General features: G+C 43.4%; 1 protein-coding gene across 1 annotated transcript in view; it reads right to left on the reverse strand.

The window, feature by feature from the left end:
* The window catches only part of LOC112230928 (sarcoplasmic/endoplasmic reticulum calcium ATPase 2), a 48,653-nt gene that overhangs the window by 5,893 nt on the left and 17,589 nt on the right, over window positions 1–25,171 (reverse strand). Inside the window, exons 5-12 of the mRNA XM_024397331.2 lie at window positions 18,410–18,548; window positions 6,673–6,753; window positions 3,883–3,968; window positions 3,265–3,562; window positions 2,982–3,148; window positions 561–649; window positions 340–442; window positions 15–146 (exon numbers count right to left, since the gene is read on the reverse strand). Coding sequence (XP_024253099.1) covers window positions 15–146; window positions 340–442; window positions 561–649; window positions 2,982–3,148; window positions 3,265–3,562; window positions 3,883–3,968; window positions 6,673–6,753; window positions 18,410–18,548 — 1,095 coding nt within the window. The remainder of the gene's footprint in view (window positions 1–14; window positions 147–339; window positions 443–560; window positions 650–2,981; window positions 3,149–3,264; window positions 3,563–3,882; window positions 3,969–6,672; window positions 6,754–18,409; window positions 18,549–25,171) is intronic.

Consider the following 25,171-nt stretch of genomic DNA (forward strand, 5'->3'; position numbering starts at 1 on the left):
AAACAGTAGCTTACAGAGTTGCAGGCGTTGGCTCTCTCGATCTTGGACAGGCCCTTGACGTTGGTGTCGAACACGTTCATCTTCTCCACCAGACAGGTGAGGGCAGTCTCTGTGGCCTCGCCCACCTTCTCATACACACCTTTGGTCTGAGGAGAAAGCACACACTTATTAGCAAGATCGTAGCGATGAACAACAACAAAAAAAACAGTTTACTTGTATATCCACAAAAGAATAGTGAAGACTACTGATATTCAAACCAGTAAATCCACCACTGATTTGTGTGACCGGGACTTTTCAACCAGCCGGAACCTAACAGTGAAGTTTGTAAAGGACACAAACCTCATTGTAATCCAGGGAGGAGTCGTTACACAGGGCACAGATAGAGGCCATCTCCACTAATCCATCATACTGGGAGGACTTGACTGGTTTACCATCATGGTACCTGGAATAAAAGACAACAGCCATGAAAAAGGGGAAACAGTGAGCTGAGGTAGGTTGTATTGACAACGAGACTACACAACATGTTTCTTTGACTGAGTGTGTGTACACTAATTACTCACACTTGTCCCTCAGGGGCGTATGTGGAGCCAGTGATGGTGAACTCCTTCAGGGAGCAGCTATTGCCCTCTGCCTGGTCAATAATGAACATCTAAAACACACAGGGAGAGAATCTGTCAGGTTACAAGTCACACAGCAACAGTTCTGGACGTACACAACCAGTAGTTCTCTAGATCCCTTGAATCAACCGGACACTGAAGAGTGGGTTGATCTACATGCAGTAGTAGCAGCCTACCCAGTAGGGTGCAGCAGGCACCTGCAATACAAGTAGAGCACTGACAAACCATAATAGCCTTAGGCAAATGAATGAAATCAATTCTACTGCGCCTGGGAATAAAACCACTAAGGATTAAGCACACTTTACACTGGCGGCTGTAGGTCTCTTGAAGAGGTGTTTTCACTGCAGGGTTGACACGGGTAAGCAATTTACATCCGTGCTGGGATGAAAGCGTGGATGTCATCGCTATGTAAATTAATGGTAACCCACACAATGTGACGGCGGAGCAGGACATTAGTTCTCCATAAGGAACAAAAACAGACAAACCAGCAAGGAGGCGGAACAGGGGAGAGAAAGCAGACAGGGACAGGGTGAGAGGAGAGAAAGCAGACAGGGACAGGGTGAGAGGAGAGAAAGCAGACAGGGACAGGGTGAGAGGAGAGAAAGCAGACAGGGACAGGGTGAGAGGAGAGAAAGCAGACAGGGACAGGGTGAGAGGAGAGAAAGCAGACAGGGACAGGGTGAGGAGAGCCAGACAGACAGGGACAGGGTGAGAGGAGAAAGCAGACAGGGACAGGGTGAGAGGAGAGAAAGCAGGGACAGGGACAGGGTGAGAGGAGAGAAGCAGACAGGGACAGGGTGAGAGGAGAGAAAGCAGACAGGGACAGGGTGAGAGGAGAGAAAGCAGACAGGGACAGGGTGAGAGGAGAGAAAGAGCAGTGAGAAAAAACAAACAAAGGAAGACAGAGAGAGGGAGCATGTGCATGAGAAAACAGAGCGTGAGTAAGAGGGCAAGCCTGCCTCCTCCACAGCTGGCATGCAACAGAGAGATACACGCGCACACACACACACACAGAGTGAGACTAATCTCCCAGGCGTCTGCTCTGCAGAGAATCGAGGCAGGATGAGAGACGGAGAGAAATATCCAAATAAAAGGATGAACCGGTGTTCTTTCCCCTTCTCTCCTGAGGCACAGTACAGACTTCAAAGAGCTGTGACATCAGGAATGATTTACCAAAATCACAGAATAAATTAACATTCCTCTTCTCCAGCCAGCTAATTTTAAAGCTACCCTTCTCACACAGCAGCCGAATTGCAGTATTGGTACAGGAATAGTTCAAATGTACATTATGCTAGGAACCTTTGCATTGGAAAACAATTAGACAACGTAAACAAGATGTTGCTTCAAACCCCCCCCCGAATTACAAGAACTGCATCACGCTACTATGTTAGAGGGGAGAAGGACAGATCTAAAACACAAGGTCAGTTATGCAACACTACTGCATAAAGATCATAATACTGCATGAGAGAGAGGGGGAGAGCGGAGTGGAGGTAGCGGGATGAAGAACATAAGAAATAGGGATTTAAACATGAGAAGAGAGGGCAGGAGTGATGTAGTGGAAGAGAATAGCTGCAGAGGAGACCATTGGGGAAACAGGCTGGGGGACCGAGGGAGGGGTGATAATGCATTACGGTCTTTTCACTGCCCTCAGACTGGCGATGAGTCACACAAGGTGGGGGCAGGAAGGTACAGAGTTCGGCAGATGGATTTAATCAATCTAATAGGGTAGAATTCAATGAATACGGGAACAGCGGAATTTCATAGCCTCCTCTTTCCAATCTCATTTAAACCGTGCTTGCAAATAAATGAATCCTTCATTATAAAGTGTTGCCCTTCAACCTCGACAACACCCTGGGGATAAATCCACACTGTCAGCAGATGCTGTCAAGGCTGATTTATTTCCAGGGATGATGCCAAATCAGTGTCAATGTTTTCACTGAATGATTGTTCATGGTTGGCAAGAACATGGCCTTCTCCTTACGCAGGTTTACAGCTACATAAAGTAAAAGATGAGTAAAGAAGAATTTAGAGAGGTTAAAGTGTGGAAGAGGCTGCTGTAGGCTCTGTTTACCTCAGCTGGACCCCTACCTGCTAGTGCAGAAAGCTTGTCCTAGGAGGCTAGGTGTGAGGTGGTGTTTTTAATCACGGCTTTCACATTGAGCAGCAGGAGATTTGTTTCATATAGTGACTAGGCAGTAGCACACATACAGCTAGAATGATTGATATATTTCACTACTAAGGTAATGTTAGTTTTAATCATCGGAATATGACCCTGAGAGTCAGACGTAACCATAATACTTATCAACCGCCCCTACTCTCCCCAACATCCATTTCCTCCACGGTGCTCTGCGGATAGGGACTCACCCTGCAGACAGACATCTGGTTGGTGGTGAGGGTACCGGTCTTGTCCGAGCAGATGACCGAGGTGCAGCCCAGGGTCTCCACAGAGGGCAGGCTGCGGACGATGGCATTCTTCTTGGCCATGCGGCGGGTTCCCAGAGCCAGGCAAGTGGTGATGACAGCGGGCAGCCCTGGTAAAGAGAGAAATAAGAGGGGAGTTAGACATATTAACAACGCTGGAGCCCAATGTATTGCTTTCTGTATACTATAGACGGCTTCCCCTCACTCCCTCTTCCCACTCTCTTACCCTCTGGGATGGCGGCCACAGCCAGGGCCACAGCGATCTTGAAGTAGTAGACGGCGCCGCGGATCCAGGAGCCTCCGTGGACGGGGTCGTTGAAGTGGCCAATGTTGATGAGCCACACGGCGATGCAGATCAGGGAGATGACCTTGGACAGCTGCTCCCCGAACTCATCCAGCTTCTGTTGCAGCGGCGTTCGCTCCTGCTCTGTGGCCGCCATCTCGTCTCGGATCTTCCCGATCTCCGTGTTGACGCCCGTGGCCACCACCACGCCCACCGCCTTACCCGCTGCTATGTTGGTGCCCTGTGGAGGAGAAAGGAGAGGTGGTGAAACTACAGGTGTACAGTGCTGAGGGATGTAATTACCTCAAATACACATTGGGACATGAACAAGTGAGGGAGGATCAGAAAACAACCGGGGAAGAAGCGGACGAGGGGTTAAGGATAAGAGGCCAACCATCAGAATCCCAGAGAGGAACATGTAAAGGAGATGATAGAGGGAACGGGGGAGATTATAAGTCTTGGGTTTGCTAAAAGAGAAAGAGGATCATGTAATGAAGAGGCAAGAGAAGATGAAAGGGGAAGGGGGGAGAGAGGTATTTCAAGGTTTTCTAAAAGACTCACACAGAAGAGCATGTTCTTCTTGTCCTGGTTGACAGCCCGGGGATCAGGCACCGGGTCAGTGTGCTTGATCACAGAGACAGACTCTCCTGCAGAAAGACAAAGAGAGGGATGAGGAAGAGAGGGATCAAACGCAGCCCTTACACAGAGCAATGGGGTAACAGGTTGACGGGTGTGTTGACTTCACAGCTAACTGAGCATTGCTGCCAATTACAAAACGCTGCATGCAAAAGACTTTCACACTCCTGAATCTGCACTGCAGGGGAAAGCAAGGCCTAGTGGGTAATCAGCTCAGCAAGCATTGCACTGCTTTTCACAGTTTATAGCCATGAATGGGGGGGGAAGCAGCTGAAATACCACAAACTCCACCCAAGGAGTGTGGACACCTGCTCGTCATGGGCATTAATATAGAGTTTGTCCCCCCTTTGATGCTATAACAGCCTCCACTCTTCGGTGAAGGCTTTCCACTAGACTTGGGAACATTGCTGCAGGGACTTGCTTCCATTCAGCCACAAGGGCATTAGTGAGGTTGGGCACTGATGTTGGGCGATTAGGCCTGGCTCACTCACAGTCAGCATTCCAATTCATCCCAAATGTGTTCGATGGGGTTGAGGTCAGGGCTCTGATCAGTGAAGTTCTTCCACACAGGCCGAGAAACCATTTTTGTATGGACCTCGCTTTGTGCCAATGGTCAGACTGCCAGATGGGGAAGCGGGATTCATCACTCCAGAGAACTTGTTTCCACTGCTTCAGAGTCCAATGGCAGCAAGTTTTACACCACTCCAGCCAACGCTTAGCAATGCGCATGGTGATCTTAGGCTTGTGTGTGACTGCGCTGCCATGGAAACCATTTCATGAAGCTCCCGACGAACAGTTCTATTGCTGCACCTAGACGTTTCCACTTCACAATAACAGCTCTTAGAGTTGACCGTGGCAGCTCTAGCAGGGCAGAAATTTTACAAACTCTGACTTGTTGGAAAGGTGGCATCCTATGACGGTGTCACGTTGAAAGTTACTGAGCTCTTCAGTACATTCTACATTGGCTGTGTGCTAGAATTTACACGTCAGAAACGTGTGGCCAAAATAGCCGAATCCACTCATTTGAAGGTGTGTCTACATACTTTTGCAGTGTGCCATGTAGTGTGAAAATATTTTACGCTTTACAAAAATAAAACCAACATGTGACAATTTAAGATTTTACTGAGTTACAGTTCATATTATTAAAATCAGTCAATAGAAATAAATAAATTAGGCTCTAATATATGGATTTCAACTGACTGAGCAGGGGCCATGTAGTGTAGCTGCAAGCAGCTGTGGCCCACTGTGCCACCGTCAGGAAAAATTGCACATATTGCCCTGGGACGAGCTACTTCTGTACCGTTTACAACGCTTGCCAAATATCAGAACTCAAAACGCCAACTGATCATGCAAAATTATTTTGATGTAATTTGGACCATTTTCAAAATGTGTTTACTACAGAACCAAAATAGGTATATAGCATATGTAGGACGAACATCTTCCAACAATATTTTCCAAGACTCATGCTCAAACATGGCCACAGCCTGCATGACTGATATTTCCTGTCCAACATAGTCACCATGAGGCTAAACTGACCCATTCTTTATAGAGAAGACTCAAAATGGCTGAGTGTGTGCCAAATGTCATCACTGAGTCAAACAGATTGAGATAAAAATATGCCCGTTATAGCGACACCGTGTGGTCGATATGTGCAGCGATATGTTAAGTCTCGACAGAGTATGGAACATGTGTACCAGGATTTGTTACAATACGATGGGTCCCATGTGGCTCAGTTGATAGAGCATGGTGCTTGCAACACCAGTGCTGTGGGTTCAACTCCCATGGGGGACCAGTACAAAAATGTATGCACTCACTACTGTAAGTCGCTTTGGATAAGAGCATCTGCTAAATGACTAAAATGTAAAATTAATATCCGTGTCAGAGTTCCTTTATGTGACAGACCACGCCAACATGAATGTTTAGTCATGTTGTTTGAGATGATATCCTGGAAAATGTTCATTTGTGAGTGCTTGGTCCATAGGCGCCATGTACCAAGTTTTGTGCAGATTGGTCATTAGGTGCCAGAGTAGTGTTTTAAGTATTTTAAACAAAATTTAAAATGGCAGAAATCCTTCATGGCAGAACTTATGGGTCCTTGTGAGGAGAGGGACCTTTGTACCGAATTTCAGTACTCTAGCTCAAACAGGGTGAGGGGCGTGAGCTTTAAAAGGTTAGTATTTTCAATCACTTGTTACAACACCACCATGTGGCCAATTGGCATGGCATTGCATGAGAGGGCGTGGTCCTTGGTGCTTTAACATCATGCAATGTTGCAACCTCTTAGTCCTTACCATCTCACGTGAATGATTTTCCACAAAATCTGCAGAAAATAATCAACGCCAACAGATACAATAGACTACCTTCTCATAACCCTCGGTCTAACCCTTGGTCTGTCTTTCCCTCCCTCTATCAGTCCATCCTCCTCTACACTGCATTGACTAAGCACAGCTGACTCAAATAAATGATCAGTGCGTCACTCAGTGAGAGAAATCATAATTTTGTTCTCACATTGACCGTTTCAGGGTCATCCTCAATTGGTGACTCAACCTGGAGCTCTTCATCAGCCCATATAACCCAACTACATACAAGCTCTACACAAAAAAAACCAAGGGTAAATAACCTTCAGACTATGAATCCCTGGAACATTTCATTCTTGCAATGCTTTTCTGGCTGCAAGAGCAATGGCAAAGACGAAGATTGAAAAGTATGACTCACCTGTCAGAATGGACTGGTCCACCCTCAGGGTTGTGGATTTGATAGAGGTCAGTCGAATATCTGCAGGAACTTTGTCGCCAACTGTGGAGAAAAACAATGGAGGGAGAAACCATTAAGTACAACTAGAGACTTTTTAAAAACATGTCTTTGAGTTGATTATACTGATGAGGATACCTTCCGTAAATGGATTACGGCTTTATAAAACAAGTTATTTAATGTGAAAAAGAGTAAAAACTAATGATGTTCACAGGTAACGTCCAATCCTCCCCACACAGAGATGCACACACGAAACCACTGGCTCACTAATACATACAGAATGTAGACTAATGACATCAAACAAAACATATTTGCTGGATAACAGCTCAGATAAAGCGATCTGTCAAAAAAGATGAACGTTCCACTGGACGGGCGGGGGACTGAAATAGAAGGCAGCTAGTTCTTTCCACTAAAACAGGGCTTTGATAAAATGTAAATCTCCCATTACCAAACAATTCTTTGCACCACTGAAATGGGACAGGAACAAGATGCTATTCAAGGCTCTTGACATTTATTAGTTACGGCTGAGAGGGTAACAGTGTATCCTGCCGTCAGCCTGAAAGAACAGACGGGGATTTCCAAATGGGGTTTTATATGATTTGATTTATTAGGATCCCCATTAGCTGACGCCATTGGCAACAGCTAGTCTTACTGGGGTCAGACAACGAAAAATACATTACAGACAAAAGATTATACAATTTACATATAGAAGATAATGTAGTTCTACTGTGTATTTAGTCCAACTACTTCATATAGACGAAGACTGAAGATAGGGAAGGCCTACTGTACGACATGCAAAACTAGGGCTGACCCCAATTGGTCAACTGGTCGATGGGCTGTTGGTCGACCAAGATTTCGTTTTTGTCGAGCAGTAGCAAATATGTATATTATTTTTATGGCACACAAGACAACCGTCTGATTGGGTTATATAAGCCAAACCTTGACCCAGAAAATATAAACTATCGGCCTATATCGAATCTTCCATTCCTCTCAAAATTTTTAGAAAAGGCTGTTGCGCAGCATCTTACTGCCTTCCTGAAGACAAACAATGTATACGAAATGCTTCAGTCTGGTTTTAGACCCCATCATAGCACTGAGACGGCACTTGTGAAGGTGGTAAATGACATTTTAATGGCATCAGACCAAGGCTCTGCATCTGTCCTCGTGCTCCTAGACCTTAATGCTGCTTTTGATACCATCGATCACCACATTCTTTTGGAGAGATTGGAAACCCAAATTGGTCTACACGGACAAGTTCTGGCCTGGTTTAGATCTTATCTGTCGGAAAGATATCAGTTTGTCTCTGTGAATGGTTTGTCCTCTGACAAATCAACTGTAAATTTCGGTGTTCCTCAAGGTTCCGTTTTGGGACCACTATTGTTTTCACTATATATTTTACCTCTTGGGGATGTTATTCGAAAACATAATGTTAACTTTCACTGCTATGCGGATGACACACAGCTGTACATTTCAATGAAACATGGTGAAGCCCCAAAATTGCCCTTGCTAGAAGCATGTGTTTCAGACATAAGGAAGTGGATGGCTGCAAACTTTCTACTTTTAAACTCGGACAAAACAGAGATGCTTGTTCTAGGTCCCAAGAAACAAAGAGATCTTCTGTTGAATCTGACAATTAATCTTAATGGTTGTAGTCGTCTCAAATAAAACTGTGACCCTACTCTGGACCCTGATCTCTCTTTTGAAGAACATATCAAGACCATTTCAAGGACAGCTTTTTTCCATCTACGTAACATTGCAAAAATCAGAAACTCTATGTCCAAAATGATGCAGAAAAATTAATCCATGCTTTTGTCACTTCTAGGTTAGACTACTGCAATGCTCTACTTTCCGGCTACCCGGAGAAAGCACTAAATAAACTTCAGTTAGTGCTAAATACGGCTGCTAGAATCCTGACTAGAACCAAAAAATTTTGATCATATTACTCCAGTGCTAGCCTCTCTACACTGGCTTCCTGTCAAAGCAAGGGCTGATTTCAAGGTTTTACTGCTAACCTACAAAGCATTACATGGGCTTGCTCCTACCTATCTCTCTGATTTGGTCCTGCCGTACATACCTACACGTACGCTACGGTCACAAGACGCAGGCCTCCTAATTGTCCCTAGAATTTCTAAGCAAACAGCTGGAGGCAGGGCTTTCTCCTATAGAGCTCCATTTTTATGGAACGGTCTGCCTACCCATGTCAGAGACACAAACTCGGTCTCAACCTTTAAGTCCTTACTGAAAACTTATCTCTTCAGTGGGTCATATGATTGAGTATATTCTGGCCCAGGAGTGGGAAGGTGAACGGAAAGGCTCTGGAGCAACGAACCGCCCTTGCTGTCTCTGCCTGGCCGGTTCCCCTCTTCCCACTGGGATTCTCTGCCTCTAACCCTATTACAGGGGCTGAGTCACTGGCTTACTGGGGCTCTCTCATGCCGTCCCTGGAAGGGGTGCGCCACCTGAGTGGGTTGATTCACTGATGTGGTCATCCTGTCTGGGTTGGCGCCCCCCTTGGGTTGTGCCATGGCGGAGATCTTTGTGGGCTATACTCAGCCTTGTCTCAGGATGGTAAGTTGGTGGTTGAAGATATCCCTCTAGTGGTGTGGGGGCTGTGCTTTGGCAAAGTGGGTGGGGTTATATCCTTCCTGTTTGGCCCTGTCTGGGGTGTCCTCGGATGGGGCCACAGTGTCTCCTGACCCCTCCTGTCTCAGCCTCCAGTATTTAGGCTGCAGTAGTTAATGTGTCGGGGGCTAGGGTCAGTTTGTTATATCTGGAGTACCTCTCCTGTCCTATTCGGTGTCCTGTGTGAATCTAAGTGTGCGTTCTCTAATTCTCTCTTTCTCTCTCTCTCTCTCTCTCTCTCGGAGGACCTGAGCCCTAGGACCATGCCCCAGGACTACCTAACATGATGACTCCTTGCTGTCCCCAGTCCACCTGACCGTGCTGCTGCTCCAGTTTCAACTGTTCTGCCTTATTATACGACCATGCTGGTCATTTATGAACATCTTGGCCATGTTCTGTTATAATCTCCACCCGGCACAGCCAGAAGATGACTGGCCACCCCACTGGTTCCTCCCTAGGTTTTGGCCTTTCTAGGGAGTTTTTCCTAGCCACCGTGCTTCTACACCTGCATTGCTTGCTGTTTGGGGTTTTAGGCTGGGTTTCTATACAGCACTTTGAGATATCAGCTGATGTATGAAGGGCTATATAAATAAATTTGATTTGATTCGAGGTCATCTCAGTGAACTAATCCGTTGGAGGCTGCATGGATGGCACAAGGAAAGTGTGGCAATAAAGCACTTCTCTCCAAAATGTGCTCTCCTGACTATGTGCACATTCATTGTTTTACGACATCGGTGTGAATTGTTTGCCTTGATTATTAGGGTCGATCAATTCCCGTTTACATACATCACCAGTAGTACATTTACCATTAATTCCTAATCTACAATGTTGGTTTACTTAGGGTAATTTCCGTTAATGCATTCAATATTTTATTATTCCAGTCTTTTAAAGTTCATTTTCAGAGTGGACACATTGTTTGCAGAGCAGAAACAAGATTATTTAATACCATTTGTCAAGTTAGGTATTTCTTTAGTTTGGAGCGGTGGTAATGTTCCACGAAAATGTGCATATGAAATCCAGCACTGGCACACAGGTGGGTAGAAATGGTAAGATAAATCCGCATTCCACATGAGAAAGGTTGCTGACTCCTCATGTAGCCGTGTAGCCTATTACCGACATCTTCAGGAGAGTAAAGGCAGAATTTGAAAAAGCCAGCAGGAACGGGAGGAGGATGGTCGCATCAGGTTAAGTTTTTTCTTTTGGTTATCTTGATCTCTGGCTCCGAAGTCATTTGTGTCTTATTTCAAACAGTTCACTTACAGCATCAGGAAAGCATATAGTTGATTGGAAAAACATTTATTTTTGGGGGGGTCGAAAGTACAGACAACTTTCGGTCAACCAAGGTTTGTGTGTCAGGGACTGCCCTATGCAAAACATACATCCAAAAAAAGGAAAATCATTTTGATCAGTTCTGCAGTGCAGTAGTTGGGGTTTAGGTGTGAACGCTGCTGGGCAGGAGTCTCTGCTATGGGTCTTATGGAACTAGGCAAGAGAAGCAGCAACTTATTTTCTAGATTTAACTCTCCAAACATTCTGATAAAAGTCTGGCCATAGCTCTACCAACTCTAGGCTTCAAACTAGATCTATCTCAACAGGCCGAGATTGAAGGATGATTGGGAGGTGTGAGATGAGGGTAGCTCAACAACAAACACATGTGCAGATTATACTAAATATTTCCCCCACCCTGTGTGGCCTCAGTTTATAAAAAGCCACTGTCAAAATGCCCCTAACTCAAACTAGCTAATAGTGGAGCGTGTTCCCAATATACACGTTGGGTTGGTTAAGAGGGTCATGAATAGTAGGGTAACCTACTTTTGATGACAATGAGAGCAGAGCGTCTGTAAGAATAGGTCATCATTAGACAAGCTGTTCAAAACACGTTAGACAAGAGTAGGATGGATTGGTGCCATCAATGGTTACTTCAAAAACCTGTGTCACTAAGGGTCCTTTCCTCATAACTCCATAGATAAATAACAGAGGAGAAATGCACAACCTTATCCGTGCCATTAGTCATAGTGCAGAGCCGAGTATCACACTGTGTCCTCGGATGTCGCTGTGGTTTGGATAACTCTAACTGACTCGCCACTGCAGACAGATGTGGGGTTCTAAAAATGCAATGAAGTGTGAACTAGCTTGCATTAGAGGTTGTAGAAGTCACTCTCCATCAGCATGGAGGAAGCTTTATTTACTTGGTCAACTTTGAGAAAGGGACAGACTTTTGCTTCCAGATTGAAGACCTTTTTCCATCCCCCCGGCATCTCAAAGTTCCTCTCCGGGAGAGATAAATGGGAAGCAACACAAACTTTAGCACACAAAGGCCAAGGCAATCCTTTTCAGCCCAAAGATTAACACTCACTAATGCATGTGCACGCATTGTGACATGGAACCTGGCCTTAGTTGCAGTGGTGCTCCTGTATGCTTATGTGGAGCTGTGTAAAACTTGTTACTGCAGACCACAAGTGGAGGGGGGAAAAAAGCAGGTCATGTCACCCCTCCTGCCCTGGTAAACATTCACCCAGGGCTGTCTGCATGGGGGGGGTCCAGAAACTTCAGTGGCCAGTACTCCTACTTACTACTCCCTGGCGAGGCTGCACGTAGGCCTGAAGTTTCTTGGGTCGTTTCACCTATTCTGAGAGTCACCTGCCATGGTGGATGTGTAGTGAGAGAGCAAGGGAAAGAGAGCACGCTTGTTTGATTCGTTTGCATACGAGTGGGGTGGACGACCTCAACATGAGCTGAGGCGCGTGCCAGAAACCTGAGACTGCCTTCACCACGTCGTCTGCTGTGGCTTTCACTTAGCAGTTGTCAAGCCTAGGTTTATCCTCCAGTGCGAACAGCATTACCGGTCACTCTGCTCCAGGACTGTCAACCCCACCCCTCTTCTACCTTTCAACACTCTCAGAAACTCTGCTCTGACCCCATGCTTGCAGAGAACCCAAAGTCCACCAGGAGGCAGCCAGTACAAATGGCTGGCAAACACACTGTGGGACAAAAATAATAATACATATATATATTTTTTTAACTATCCACATGAAACTGCTCAGTCATGTAAAACATGTTTATTGTGGTGTAACAGTAGGGCAGATATCTGACCATTGATGTAATATAAAAAGGGAGGCAAGTGTGGCGGTTGGGTTTTGACCTGATGCGACTGCACTGATTGGCTTGGCTGTATGCATGTAGATGAGCACCTAATCAGTGTGTGTGAGACAGACTGGACCATTTTGGTGTATGCCACAAACTGTGCAGGGTTACTGGCAAGTAAACTAATGAATACAAACGTGGTGGGTAGGTGGGTGGGAATGGTCTTTCTGGTAGACTTCCAAGGTCACTGAGCTCCAGGCAGTGGGAGACAGCAGCTCCAGCCCAGCCTGTCAGCTTGGACTCACCCTTCAGGGCAAAAGGTGAGGGGGATGGGTGGGTCAAGGCATTAGGCAGATGCTGCTTTTAACATGGCACTTCATGAATTAATATTAGAGTGAAGAGTCAACTCCTCTCCTTACTCACAGCAGAGAACGTCCACATACTCTGCCTCATTGGTATATAGTTACTCATTACTCTAGGATTGGAGGGGTGAGTGAGGGGTTAACCAAAGCCCTTCATTCCAAGTCCAAAGTGTGGTGTCAGGAGTGGGAAAGGGTCATATAAGTCTTATAACTAATGCCCCCAACCTTCCTTTTGAGGGGAAAGAGAAGGCAAAGTCATTTTCTAGGAAGGTGGGTGACAAAGAGAGCAAGACGAGGATAAAAAAGTGGGGAAAGGACAGGGCGATGTATTGAGTGACGCTGAAGGAGAACAGTCCATCTGTGAGGAGGCCAGGTGACAAGAGGAAGGAAGCCATGGAAAGGGTTGTGGATCTAACACCCAGTTGGGACATGGGGACTGAGGCCGCTGTAGTCTGGTTTCACCGTAACCCTAATCTTATCACAGCCATCACACAACCCCCCACACACAGAGACTCAACTAATTTAAATGACCCTCAATTGGTTTACAGCTCTCATGGTCTTATGTAACCACGCCAATCACCTGGTGCAGCCATTGTATTGGATTAGTCAGGGAGATGAGCAGTGTTCAGCAGGGTGGATGTGCAAGTTGGGGGAGTGTTATCTACATCCCAAACAAATAACTTCCCTTTTTAGCAGAGCCTACTTAATCTTTCATCTCAAGCACCTGTTTCACCGCAGCCTGGCGAGGTACAGGTAGATTTGACAAGTGTAGGGGGTGTTCTCATGCAAACATCCTCACCCAGCGTCTGTCCCTCCAGAGAGAAACAGTGGCCAGTTTTACATTGATAATCTGTTGGCAGTAGCGTGAGCGTCAACTGTTTAGAGCTTTCTAATGTCCCTCATTGGAAGTGATTAAGTACAGTGAAACTATTAAAAAAAGGTTGAGCTCATAGCTTGAAGTTGTTTCAATGTCTGATGTAGACATTTACCAGCCAAGATCAAAGACTGTTTGGGTTTATCAATTGCAGTGAATGCATCTGTAAATCAATTAGCAGAGCCAATGGCAGGTGGTGTCTGATCTTGGGGTTTAGCGGTGGTGACAGGAGAGAGAGGAGCAGAGATCAGGAGCAACACAGCGTTGATCCCTCTCTGCTTATCATCAGAGCACTAAGATCAAACAGCTCCATCTACATACATGAAAGAACATGCATGCCCACTAAAAAACACAAATATGAAATGCAAAATACTCTCACACACACATCTAAAAACAGACAAACCTGCACGCCCCCTCCCCCCAAACAATGTGTGTTATCACCGGAGACTAGTTTATCAAACCTAAGCAGAGATGGCGCATTGGGAACATATTCAGACACCAAGACCTTTCCCACATGTTAAGTTACAGCCCCGGGGGGGCTCCCGGATGGCGCAGCGCTTCAATCCCGGGCCGTATCACAAGATCGGAACACTTTCGTTCAGTCTGCATGGTCAATGCATCACATGCAACAATGTTGATGACAACAATGTTGTTTTCAATTTGATCTTATAAATCCACAAGTATCCTATAATTACAATATTAGTTTGTGTTTCTACATCTGCAAACAGCTAGTTTGTATTTTCTTAGCATGTTAAGCTAAATCGTGTTAGCCACTAATGGTAATCGCTAGTTAGCTGGCTAGTACCGATACCAGTGCTGGTGGAGGCTTAAAAATCAGCATGTTATTTGTGCAAGTGTCTTCTAAATCAAAGAGGAATAGGCAAAGCATGAATATGTTGGCTATACGAATAAAGATTTAATGTAGCCAAAGATTATAGGGTCCACTAGGAAACACGGACCATCACTTCAGTTCCTACCCTATCACAATAACTCATCAAATGGTATTTTCATTCATTGTCATGTCAAACACTGTATTCAAAGTGCCCTCTATTATTTATAACTATAGAATTGGAATAAACATTGTATTTCCATGATTGCCAATGTTCACCAAAGTGTTTTGATCTAAATCGCAACTGCAACATTTGGTTAAAAATACAGCCTAATTTTTTTTGTCCATATCGTGGCAGTGTGGAATTGATCTCAAATTAGTGTAGGAAATGCAGAAATTGATGGAAATGCAGGAAATTATTTTAAATTGAACAGAATAAAACAAATCAGAATGTAGAAAGATCCATTGAAATGATTTAGAATATAATATTTTAGCCATATCGCCCAGCCCTACATATATATTAGTGATGCACCGATATCTTCTTTGCCAAAACAAACAATACCGATTTGTAACATTTTAGCAGCCTTAATGCATTCTAGTACAGTTAAATAGTTAACACCCACAAAGCAGTCTAAGGCACTGCATCTCAGTGCAAGAGGCATAATACAGTCCATGGTTTGAATCCAGGCTGTATCACATCATGCCGTGATTGGGGGTCCCATAGGGAGGCACACAAATTGTCCAGCGTCATCCGGGCCGTCATAGTAAATAAGAATTTGTTCTTAACTGACTTGCCTAGTTCAATAAAGGTTACACACAAGTTATTTTGTGGACATTTACTCATGTAAACAAAATCAATCCTATTTCTTTCACTTACTTGCTGTGCTGTTTCATTGTTCATTTGTTCAGTTTCATTCTCAACCAGGATTTCTACGCTGTTTGGGTATTTTGCATGTAAAATAACACTAGGTGACCACTTTGTAGTTTCAGTAGCTAGCTAACTATATAGCTGTCATTTAAAATAACCCAAATTTATAAGGCAGTTCTTATTTGATTAATGGTGGTCAGACCCATCTATGTGAAGCTAGCCACAATAAGGATTAGCCCCAATAGTGGACTTTGCATTTATCCTTCAAAATAACAAAGTATGTCATTGATAGTGACGCAAATGAATAGAAATAGTAGAATTGTGCCATTATTTAATAGATAATGCTAAAAGAGGTTGCAATGTTATATTACAAAAATATTTTATTTTTATTTTACAAAAATCTGTTGATCACATGACAAAGTGGTGATCCTGTATTATACTTTTGAATTGCATTTGGGGCATATTTACTTTAATGTAGAGCCATACCTATGGATTGTGGCTCAATGACATGGGGTATCAGTCTACTCAGTGACTCCCAGAGAACATTAGCTCTTATTGCGGGATTTTGAAACTGAATTGAGCAACATTTGTCAACACTATTGAACACTATTCCAGATTAAAAACAATACCGCGTGGATGTTCTGGAGTCTGATAACTCTGAGGATGTTAGGAAAAAATATATTGGGATTGAGTAGACTGATAGCCCATTTCATTGAGCCCCAATCCTTAGTTAAAGCTCTACAGTGCAATAGGCTGACTGGGGAGGTGATTTCACAGTCACAGTACTGCGATAACAGCTACAACACTAATATTTGTATAAACTCTCCACAGTTGTGTTCTGTGGGTGTCACTGAGTAGAATCATATGTCATTGCTTCACATTCCAACCTTATTTTACTAGATAATGTTAGACATGGCATGATTACACCAATTGTAATCTTCTGCATCACTTTCAAAGGTGTACTTTTATTTTGAAGGCAAACCGCAAATTCCACTATTGTGGCTAGCTTCACAACACATAATCCAGTCCGGTCGAGCCTCACTAGCCAGATGAAGCTAGCTGGCTGCTTATAACTATAGCTTTGGGCAACAGGGTTAAGTAGCTGGCTAGTTATTTATTTTCATGAACTGAAGTTAAATTTCAGTAGGCGAACAACAAGTGGCAACCTAGCTAATAATTACTCACAAGGATTCCTAAATCACTGCCAAGAATAATGAAAATGACTGCAGTTTCTACTGGTAATTGTTTTCAGGCTGGTTGTATTGGTGCTAGCTAGGTACCAAGCTAAAGCTAGCTACCCCAGAAGTTGGTCAAACAAACAATGCTGTATTACCAAAGCGGAATTGTAAACACATCATTTGTGGCCAGTGTTTGCAGACTTTTGTACATCTTTGACAGTGCTACTGATAGTAGTGGTGGCACTTGGTTTGCACATGCAAATTCAGAACACACAACATTCTATAATAGAACTGTGTATCTGTTTTGACACGCATAGACCCAAACAGCATTCCACAGTATGCATGTCGTTTAGCTAATAGCACTGACGTCATTGCTGTGCAACATCTGAAAAATAGCGCACTTGGTCGTGTGTACCGGTGCTCGACCAGTTGGCGAAAGCCAACATAATCCACAACAGAACGGTTGATTGTCAAGGGCAATGAATTCCATTATCTTTATGTTGTCGCACTGAAATTCTTACTCTGTCAATTGACTGTTCGATCCATTCAGCAGACATTGTGGGCTAGGTTAGGAATGCTGTGTTGCACGTGTAGTACAAAAATGTACATTGTGTCATGTACCTACATTATATTAAGTATGCAAGTCAGCTTTGACATCGGTCTTGCACATCGGCGTTTAACTAGACATCGGGGCAATACCGATGTTGGCATTTTTAGCTAATAATCAGACCATTCCGTTATGCTCACTAATATATCATTAGAGATGCACAATCAATTTATATATTTGGGATGCACAATCTATTTATATATTAGGGATGGATGATGTATGACATTTGGAAAGGCGCACCTGTCTATATAAAAAGGTCTCACAGTTGACAGTGCATGTCAGAGCAAAAACCAAGCATGAGGTCGAAGGAATTGTCCGTAGAGCTCCAAGACAGGATTGTGTCGAGGCACAGATCTGGGAAAGGGTATCAAACATTTCTGCAGTTTTGAAGGTCCCCAAGAACACAGTGGCGTCCATTATTCTTAAAATGGAAGAAGTTTGAAACCACCGAGACACTTCCTAGAGCTGGCCTGACGAAACCAAGATTGACCTATTTTGGCCTGAATGCCGAGCGTCATGTCTGGAGTAAACCTGGCACAACCCCTACGGTGAAACAGGGTGGCGGCAGCATTATGCTGTGGGGATGATTTAGCGACAGGGACTGGGAGACTAGTCAGGAGAGAGGCAAGATGAGATCCTTGATGTAAACCTGCTCCAGAGCACTCGGGACCTCAGATTGGGGCGACGGTTGACCTTCCGACAGGACAACGACCCTAAGCACACAGCCAAGACAACAAAGGAGTGGCTTCGGGACAAGTCTCTGAATGTCATTTAGTGGACTAGCCAGAGCCCGGACTTTAACTCGATCGAACATCTCTGGAGACCTGAAAAGAGCTGTGCAGCGATGCTCCCCATCCAACCTGACAATAGCTTGAGAGGATCTGCAAAGAGTGGGAGAAACTCCTCAAATACAAGTGTGCCAAACTTGTAGCGTCATACCCAAGACTTGAGGATGTAATCGCTGCCAAAGGTGCTTCAGCAAAGTACTGAGTAAAGGTTTGAATATTTATGTAAATGTGATGTTTTTTATTTATTATAAATTAGAAAATTCTAAAAACCTGTTTCATTATGGGAGTATTGTGTGCAGATTGCTGAGTAAACATTATTTTAAAATCTATTTTGGAATAAGGCTAATGTAATAAAATGTGGAAAAAGTCAAGGGGTCTGAATTACAGTGTAAGTCATGTGTGGGGTTGGTTGACAACCAAATCATCAGTTAATAGCCATTTCCTACAAAGAGGTTTGAGCCACCACTCAGTGTATTAGAAGCATCTTACCAGCCACCTCCACGATGTCCCCTGGTACAAGGTCCCTGGACTTGATCCTCTGCACACTCTTCCTGTCCTGCCGGTACACCTTGCCCATCTCTGGCTCGTACTCTTTCAGCGCTTCAATGGCATTCTCTGCATTTCGCTCCTGTAAGACAAAAGCCACCAGATTAATCAATATTATTCAGAGATAAGGTCAATTTTAAGTGTGGGTTGATGACAAGATCCCACACAGAATTTAGAGATGGTTCAACGATGGGAATGATCACTAGAAGTGAATCCCACAGCAAATCATTGAATATTGTAAGACAGAAATATCACAGTATTTATCACAGTATTTACAATGCTGATCTGTGGATCTCTCATATACACAAAAGAAAAACAATAGGACCAAAAGGGGAAAAAAGGGCAATTACATCTAAAATTGAGCCCCTAATCAAGTGTAATGAAACAATACATTGCTGGTTCGTTCAACTGGATTGTGTTTTTAACATATTGTAAGCTTAACATCAGTCAGTGTGCCCTCGGATATGGCTGAGGACTGGTGTACCCAGCCAGCGATCTGCTGAACTTAACCCTCTGTGTGATAGCACTCTGGACAGGGCAAGTCAGGGCGATACAGCCAAAATATATCAGGATATAAAAAATCAAAAAATTGTATGACAGTATGTTTAGTTTTTGAATAACAAAAGTTGTACATTTGCTTTACGAGTAGTGAGTGATCGCAGGGTGCTTTACGAGTAGTGAGTGATCGCAGGGTGCTTTACGAGTAGTGAGTGATCGCAGGGTGCTTTACGAGTAGTGAGTGATCGCAGGGTGCTTTACGAGTAGTGAGTGATCGCAGGGTGCTTTACGAGTAGTGAGTGATCGCAGGGTGCTTTACGAGTAGTGAGTGATCGCAGGGTGCTTTATGAGTAGTGAGTGATCCCAGAGTGCTTTACAAGTAGTGAGTGATCCCAGAGTGCTTTACAAGTAGTGAGTGATCCCAGAGTGCTTTACGAGTAGTGAGTGATCCTAGGGTGGCAACACATACATTCTAAGAGATTTAAATGTGTCCTTCTCCATTCTGATTGGTTTAGTGTTCAATTCAAACAAAATACATTTCAGCACTTTAATCATTTCTGCATTTTCTGCACTCAATTGCAGTGGCGGAAAAAGTACTTGAGTAGAAGTAGATACGTTAATAAATTACTGAAGTAAAAGTCACCTCGTAAAATACTTGAGTAAAAGTCTAAAAGCATTTGGTTTTAAATATACTTAACTATCAAAAAGTAAAATTTTATTGATAAAAATGTACTTAAGTATCAAAAGTAAAAGCATAAATAATTTCAAATGCCTGATATTAAAGCAAACCAGATGGCACCATTTTCTTTTTACAGAGCCAGGGGCATACTCCAACACTCAGACATAATTTACAAACAAAGCATTTGTGTTGAGGCAGTAGATGACCGGGGATGTGAATTGGAACACTTTCCTGTCCTGCTAAGTATTCAAAATGTAACGACTACTTTTAGGTGTCAGGGGAAATGTATAGAGTAAAGAGTACAGTATTTTTAGGAATGTAGTGAAGTAAAAGTTGGAAAAATTAAAGTACAGATGCCCCCCCAAAAAACAACTTACATAGTACTTGAAAGTACTTTACAAATTTTTTACCAAATGTTGCAATTGTGATTTAAAGCAAAACTATTGGAATCATGGAAATAGAATTAGAATAAACATTCTATAGTTAGAATATAATAGTGGGCACTTTGAATACAGTGTTGTTTGAGATGACAACTAATTAAAATGCCAGGGAGGAGTTATTGAGACAGGGTAGGAACTAAAGTGTTGATAAGTGTTTCCTAGGGGACCCTATAAGCTTTGGCTACATAGCATGTTCTCGCTTAGCTATCTCATTTTGCAAACATTCTTGCTTTGCATAATCCTGATTTAGAAGATACTGTTGCACAAACATGCTGATTTAGGTCTACACCATCACTGGTTTTATCAGGCTGTGTTAGCTAGCTACGCTTGCTCTTAGTTGCTAACAGCTATTAACGGCTAACAATTAGCATCTCACAAGATTTAGGACATCTTGCTAAGGTAAAACAAACTAGCTGTTTGCTGATGTAAGAAATACAAACTAATAGTGTGTCATAGAACGCTAGTGGATTTATTTTAAGAAGCAAAGTGAACAGCATTGTTACATGTGCTGCATTGACCGTGTAGACTGAACGCAAGTGTCTCATGGTTGAGGAGCATCAAATGCGCTCCTTGAGTGACAGGGGGCGTGGCTAGGTCTGTGTTGAAAGTGGCATGGAGAGAAAGAGCAGAGAGAGATGACTCAAGTAGCAAAGTAAACTATACAAATTGACATTACACATGGCGTATCACATTTAACAAACCAAACATTCAAATACCGCTGTAGAAGGTAAAGTAAAAACCCAAACTGGTCCCTGCTCAATACCGGTATATCATAAAATATGGTATACTGCCCAGCCCTAGGTCAGGGCACCCCCGCTGGATTTTCTCATTGTATGGGAACATGGAAACGTCTTTGTTAAAAACACAGGTGGCAGGGTGAGTGTTGTAGGTTAACGGTTGTCGTTGTGGGCATTGATTGGTCCAAGGCACCTCTATTGAAGTAGGGTATGGGGACTGCATAGAAATACAAAGGGTATTCTGAACATATGTCATCTTCACCTCCGCCGTCCCCAGTCAAGCTGATGGATAACGGCTCTTCTCTTGCATAACCCTCAACAGGGGCTAGAGAATAAATTATAAACTTACCAGACATCAACAGCTAAGCAAAGAGGGACAGAAGGTCGTAAAGCATTTCACAGAGCCACACACTGTAGTGAGCGACTGAGGTGTGTTCAGCGGCAGTGTAAACTGCGTAACCGATTGGTCAAATAAGCCAAGAGAATGTTGCGAATTACAATGTGTCCTTTTGAAATGTGGGTAATATACACTTAGAACGACTCACCACGGGGTTCTATGTCTAGACAAAATTGTCATCCTCTTGTTTGAGGAATATCTCAGAAATCCACAGGATGTAAAAGCCATAAGGCAAAAAAAGACTGCTCTATACTAAACTCCAGTGGCCAATGACACTAATGACCAAAAAGTTATAACTAAAACAGACAGATTGTATTAACCTGCTTTAACGGAATTCCCTCAGGCTGTGGGTGGACAAGTACCCAACAGGACCATTTAATTTAAAATAACCTCGCTACAACCTTGGCCTGTGCCAAGAGATTCATTGTCAATCTACCTCACAAAACTAAATTAAAAAAGGTGATAATCTAGAGATCATAGCATTTTGTTTCACTCTTGACAACACATTTGGAATATGTTAAACATTTACTGTTGACCCATCACTTCCATCCTCCTACACTAACTGGCCTGTTTCCGCCTCGCTTGCCGAGACGTCCGGCATTATTCAGTGTCCTTTTAAATATTGTGTTGCCATCCGCCAGGCTGATTGATGCTAGGGAGTCCCTGTGCCCCACGAGCAGGCCTCACTCCAGGATGATCCGCTCCTGCCTCTGCTCCAATTTTGATTGAAGAAAAAAAAGGGCAGAAAGCAAGGTAATTAGGCTGTGTGCCTCCAAGCCTGCTCCTGCCACCAAGGTGCACACGGCCAAATCAATAATCCACTCCTCCATGACCTGCCACATTATCCCCCTGGGCTAAGCCAGAAGTCCAGGGGTAAGCACACGCAGAGGCATTCCAGTACAACCATACAGGTTGTGCCATTCAGGGATAAAAAAAAAATCATTAAAAAGGACCCAAGACTGAGGGAGAACTTGGCATGTGGTAGGGGAGGGGGGCTGGGGTAGGCCAAGGGTTCAGGCCAGTCAGGGTAATGAACGCAGATGAAAATAAAACCAAGGAGAAGAAAGTGGGACGAGGGTTTCAGGGTGACCTCTTCTCACTCTGCTCCAGGCCCGGGGCTCCGGTGGGATGCCTTGCTCTATCTTTAGCCTGGATGGGGAGAGTTATCTAGATCTGGAGTTTTACATTGAAAACTATTCATATAGGCTAATCATTTTTTCCCTCATAACTGAAGTTTAACTATCCTACTCCATCCCACTCTGCATCTAGGGATTTTTTTAATTTAATGCACCTGGCTGGCAACACCATCACACAGCCATGATTCAACTGACTGACTTCAACTTCTAAACTAAATAACTAAGGTTTTAAAATGTGGGTATGCCCAGTGTATAGATTAATTATCCTGTTTCACAGAGGACAGAAGATTAGCCTCTGGTTCAGCTCAAAGCTTGGATCTATTTTTAACTGTCTTTTTGTTCATGGCATTTTCTCTCCCCAAGGTTTGAAGGATCGTTTGGACAGGCAGACGTACTGGCCAGAGGACATCCACGGGGATCCCTCCAAACCCTCTTCCTGGCATCCAATCCCTTCCTTGTTCGTCAGGAGAACCAGCTCAGTGGCCAATCACGGGCAACTAATGGTTGCCAATCATGGCAACTAATGAGTGACCCAGAAGCCTTGTCATTACACGAGCAAGGAAAAAAACAATAATAATCTTTGCTACCATGTGTCTATCATTTCAGATTCATTCACACAATCAATTCTCTCAATTTACAGTGAACGAGGCAATCATTGACATTTCAGTAATTTAGCAGACAGTCTTATTCAGAGAGACTTAGTGCATTTAACTGTAGATAGGAGTAGAGATGTGCTTCTTTCCCTTTCATAACGATGTGATACGCATCTAAATACATGGGCTCTGATACGATACAGGAACAATACATTTTAGTTTGAAACGTTACGATTCACTATTTTTACATAAACATTAATTTACCATTATAAATTACAAACTGCTGCTGATGGAGCTCAAGAGCCGGGCCTCTCTTAGCTGGATTTGTCTGAGCTGACAAGTGTGTGTAAATGTATGCATCTGAGCCGAGACATAAGGTCTACTCCAGAGTGACGAAGTCTCTAGCACCGACAGATTTGAGGCCCCACTTTCCAACTGAAACCACCACCCACTAATTGATATGCAATTTTCACAGATTAAGTGTTTGAGCAAGTAATTAATCAATATTTATCGTTTTCAAATTAGCTATGAAATAGCCAATGAATATATAAAACAACTAGGGCTGTTGCGGTGACCATATTACCGCCACACCGACAGTCATGACCACAGTAAAATTTCACAGGACGTAAATGGTACTCTGGAAATGTGTTGGTAGTACCCAACTAACAAACATATGGTTGCTAATGGCCTGGTACTCATGGCTCTATTGTCCCCCCCATCAGGTTCTAGTGGCCTAGTACTCAGGGCTCTATTTATTGTCCCTCCATCAGATTCTAATGGCCTGGTACTCAGGGCTCTATTGTCCTTCCATCAGGTCCTAATGGCCTGGTACTCAGGGCTCTATTGTCCCTCCACCAGGTCCTAATGGCCTGGTACTCAGGCCTCTAATGTCCCTCTAACTACTCTGACATCAATGTAAATCGCATCAAACACTTATCAAAACCCACCTCACTGTGATTAAACTTCTTTCTTCAAATTTATGAACAGCTTGAAACAGAGTGAAAAACATGGTCACTGTGGATGTTTCAAAGCCTAACAGAATGAAATGGACAGCGCTAAGGTGATTTTTCATTCAAAAACATCCAACAAGCATAGAGTTTATGCATAAGCATAGGCCTATGAGCCAAAGCCTGAAAAAAACATGAATTAAAATAACGATTGTGCCGTTATACAAAACATAGCCTACCGCATTTTACGAAAGGCAGAAAAATAAATTATTTCGTTGTGGTATTTTTTTTTTTTCACGATCAATGTTCCTTAGCATATTTCAACCCTGCAGGCGCTACACAAAACACTGAAATAAAATATAAAACATGCATTACCTTTGACGAGCTTCTTTTGTTGGCACTCCAATATGTCCCATAAACATCACAATTGGTCCTTTTGTTCGATTAATTCCGTCCATATATATCCAAAATTTCCATTTATAAAGCGCGTTTGATCCAGAAAAAAACAGCTTACAAAAAAACACAACGTCACTACAAAATATTTCAAAAGTTGCCTATAAACTTTCCCAAAATATTTCAAACTACTTTTGTAATACAACTTTAAGTATTTTTTAAACGTTAATAATCGATCAAATTGTAGACTGGGCAATCTGTGTTCAATACAGGAATGAAAACAAACCAGCGCCACTTTTCACATCTTGCGCAACTCACAAAAGTGTACCCAGTTCCTAGTTGGCCTACTTCTTCATTGCACAAAGGAACAACCTCAACCAAATTCCAAAGACTGGTGACATCCAGTGGAAGCGGTAGGAACTGAAAACAGGTTCCTAAGAAATATCCCTGGGCAATGACAAGTCAGGGAACAGAGAGGCAAAAAAAGAAAATTCTGAACAGTTAGTCCTCAGGGTTTTGCCTGCTACATAAGTTCTGTTATACTCACAGACATGATTAATTCGTTTCAGAAACTTCAGTGTTTTCTATCCAAATCGATGAATAATATGCCTATCTTATATTCTTGGCATGAGTAGCAGGAAGTTGAAATTGGGCACGCTATTTATCCAAAAGTGAAAATTCTGCCACCTAGCCCCAAGAGGTTTTAACTTAACAGATTTCACTACGTTTCCCCAAGCACAGGGTAAATGCAGGAACAGGGTTGGTGAGCCCATGGCACAGAGAGTTTGGGCAGAATATAACCCGTTATATAGCAAGTGGAGGCATGCTCCTTAAACAGTAGTTGATGCATGAAGTGAAATAACCGGAGTGGTCTGAAAAACAAAC

This window comes from Oncorhynchus tshawytscha, linkage group LG33 (assembly GCF_018296145.1).
Source record: "Oncorhynchus tshawytscha isolate Ot180627B linkage group LG33, Otsh_v2.0, whole genome shotgun sequence".
In the NCBI taxonomy this organism is placed as follows: domain Eukaryota; kingdom Metazoa; phylum Chordata; class Actinopteri; order Salmoniformes; family Salmonidae; genus Oncorhynchus; species Oncorhynchus tshawytscha.